This window comes from Stegastes partitus, unplaced genomic scaffold (assembly GCF_000690725.1).
Source record: "Stegastes partitus isolate 25-593 unplaced genomic scaffold, Stegastes_partitus-1.0.2 Scaffold1526, whole genome shotgun sequence".
Lineage (NCBI taxonomy): Eukaryota > Metazoa > Chordata > Actinopteri > Pomacentridae > Stegastes > Stegastes partitus.
In genome coordinates, this window is record NW_007579257.1 from 157534 (window position 1) to 160302 (window position 2769).

The 2769-nt window shown below is 37.5% G+C and overlaps 1 protein-coding gene across 1 annotated transcript in view; it reads left to right on the plus strand.

The window, feature by feature from the left end:
- Positions 1 to 1973, plus strand: part of pfn1 (profilin 1) — a 4488-nt gene extending 2515 nt beyond the window's left edge. The window contains exons 3-4 of the mRNA XM_008300322.1: positions 1323 to 1509; positions 1584 to 1973. Coding sequence (XP_008298544.1) covers positions 1323 to 1509; positions 1584 to 1681 — 285 coding nt within the window. The 3' untranslated portion in view covers positions 1682 to 1973. The remainder of the gene's footprint in view (positions 1 to 1322; positions 1510 to 1583) is intronic.
- Positions 1974 to 2769: the final 796 nt, after the last annotated feature.

The following is a 2769-nucleotide window of genomic DNA, read 5'->3' on the forward strand; positions in this document are numbered from 1 at the left end:
CAGAGTCTTTCTCTTTGTCTGACATAAAGCTTTGATGGTGAAGTAATTCATAGGTTTTGGAAAGAGCTGAAATGATGATTGATTATTTAAACTCAAATAAGATTTGAAGTTAAAATCAAAGAAGTAATTAAATATTAAATAGTTTTGTGGGAAAATCAAACTAATAAATACATGAACAAAAAATACAGTAAAATGGAGACAAAAAAAGAGAATAAATAAATAAATACTTAGATTCAGTCACACAAATGAAGCTGCATTACAAACAGTGATCCAAAATTAGATAAAAACTATTCATTTATTTTTAAAATTAATAAAAAAAAATATATGTTGGTTATAAAAAACAAAAACTAAGGAAAACATAAACAAATAAATAAGAACAAATAAACATAAAATAAGACAATAAATAGATTAAGATTAAAAGGGATATGAACTTAAATTAAAGTGGAAATACAAAATTTAATAAACACACTTTGTAAAGATTGAAAACATTTAATGAAGATAAAAATACAATAAAAAATATAATGGAAAATGTAAACATACAATTAAAAGAAAAACAAATAAATTACTATAACAAAGGAAAATATTAAATTACAGTTTGAAAAAACAACAAAAAACAAATTAATTAAGTTTGAACAGAGTGAACATTAATTAATAAAACAAAAATAAAAATAGGTAAATAAAATAAATGAGAAGATTTTTTTAAAATCAAAAATGAAAAAATATACATAAATTGATTTCACAAGGAGTGAAAACAATAATCTTGATTACGAATGACGAGTCAGTAAATGCAATAATAATAATAATAATATAATAAATAAATACATGAAAAACACAAAATGTATGATACAGTAACGAGTGAAAACCAAAAATAAATGCTTACATTTTTTTGAATTTAAAATAATATCAAATAAACTTTCAAATGAAGTGAAACTGATGAATTAATAAAAATAAAAATGAACGACTCATTAAATAAAATAATGGATTCAAATAACAACAGCAAAATCAAGCAAACAAATGAGAAGGAGAAATATAGAAACATTAAAAAGGCATAAATCAAACAAAGATTTAAAAGGGAATAAAAATAAATCCGTTTTGAACGGAGTAAAAAATGAAAAGGTGAGGAGGTTAAACAATCAGTAGAATAAATTAAATGAACAACAACGGGGATACATTGGCTTGAAATAAATAAAAGAATACAGAGAACAGATAAACACATTCAGAAAGGCCTGAACATTTCTTATTAATAAAGCAAATGAGCAGTTCAGGGCGGCTGGGAAAGCGCAGCGTTGTCCTGCTAACACTCGTCTGTCTCTCTCTGTCAGGCGGATGAGATCAAGAAACTGAATGGCGACAGATCGTCCTTCTTCCAGAACGGCGTCTACATCAGCGGGGTGAAGTGCAGGATGCTCAGGGACATGATGAGCGACACGCCTCCCTGCATGGACATGAAGACGGCGCCCGACGCTGACGGCGCAACGTACAACATCTGTGTGGGGAAGACCAAAACGGGTAGGACACCAACTCACATTCACGTCAACACGTCAGAGTGTGTCTGGTTTCTGAGCTGCTGTTCGTCTCCACAGCTCTGGTCATCGGCAAGGGCACCAAAGAGGCGTCAGGCGGGCAGGTGAACGCCAAGGTGTGCGGCGTTGTCAAGTACCTGACGGACCTCAACATGTAAAACAAGATGGCCGCCGTCCAACAAGACCAAGATGGACGCCTCCTCCCCCTCCGTGGTCCTTCTTATTTTGACCCTGCAGCTGTATTTCCTGGTCCTCATGGATCAATGATGGTGTTCAAAGTCTGTGTAGTGATGCAATGACTGTGTGGCAGCTGTTAGCGTGTTCACACGTGACCCGACTGCACGCGTGTGTTGACAGCAGGAGGCCAGTGTTACATGTTCCACAGTGGAGACGGAAAATAATCACAGTCACACCAACCAAATAAAGAGCAACACGTTTATTCTTCCACTCCGAGGGTTTCCGTGTGTGTTTGTCAGACCAGATAATCCAGGTTTATGTCGGCTACTCTGACTGATTTGGGTTACATGAATCAAATGCACCACATAATCCAGGCTTATTTCAGTTAAACCTGACTTTCTTTATGTTGTCTGTGCTCCATACATCCAGTTTGCCAGATAATCCAGGCTTATATTAGTTAGTCTGACTCAGCTTTGAGGTGATTTTTTGATTATTATTTGAAAGCAGTCAGGAGAGAGACGGGAAGGTGGGGACGGGCCTGCAGCAAAGGGCCGTGAGCGGGACTCGAGCCCACGGCCTCTGGGTCGGGGACTGGAGCCCCTGAACATTGGACACGAGCTCCAGCAGGTGAGCTCCAGCAGGTGAGCTCCAGCAGCGCTTTGAGGTGGTTTTAGTTCATAAAGCAAGTTCACTCGTTAATCCAGACTTTCTGAGTGTTGAAAGTCGTCTCTAACATCCTGATGTTCTCACTCTGCTGCTGGATGTGTCTCCTGTCTGTCAAATGCAGAAACAACTTTGGTGTTCACATGTTTTATAGAAGAACTGAATCCAACCAGTGGGTTTAGATTCGCCTCTGACAGAGTTCAGTTCTGGTTCTGGTTCATCCCGATGGCGTGTTATCTGGTCTCAACACTTTTACACAGAAAATCAGCTGTCCGGGTTTGGATGTTTGAAGTTAAGTCCTAAACTTTGACCTGACTAGAAACTGATTCTCCTCAGAGTGGATCCTGTCTACAGATGGTTCTGGTAGGTTCTGGAGGTAAACGGTCCTTCCATTGTCTAGAACCGG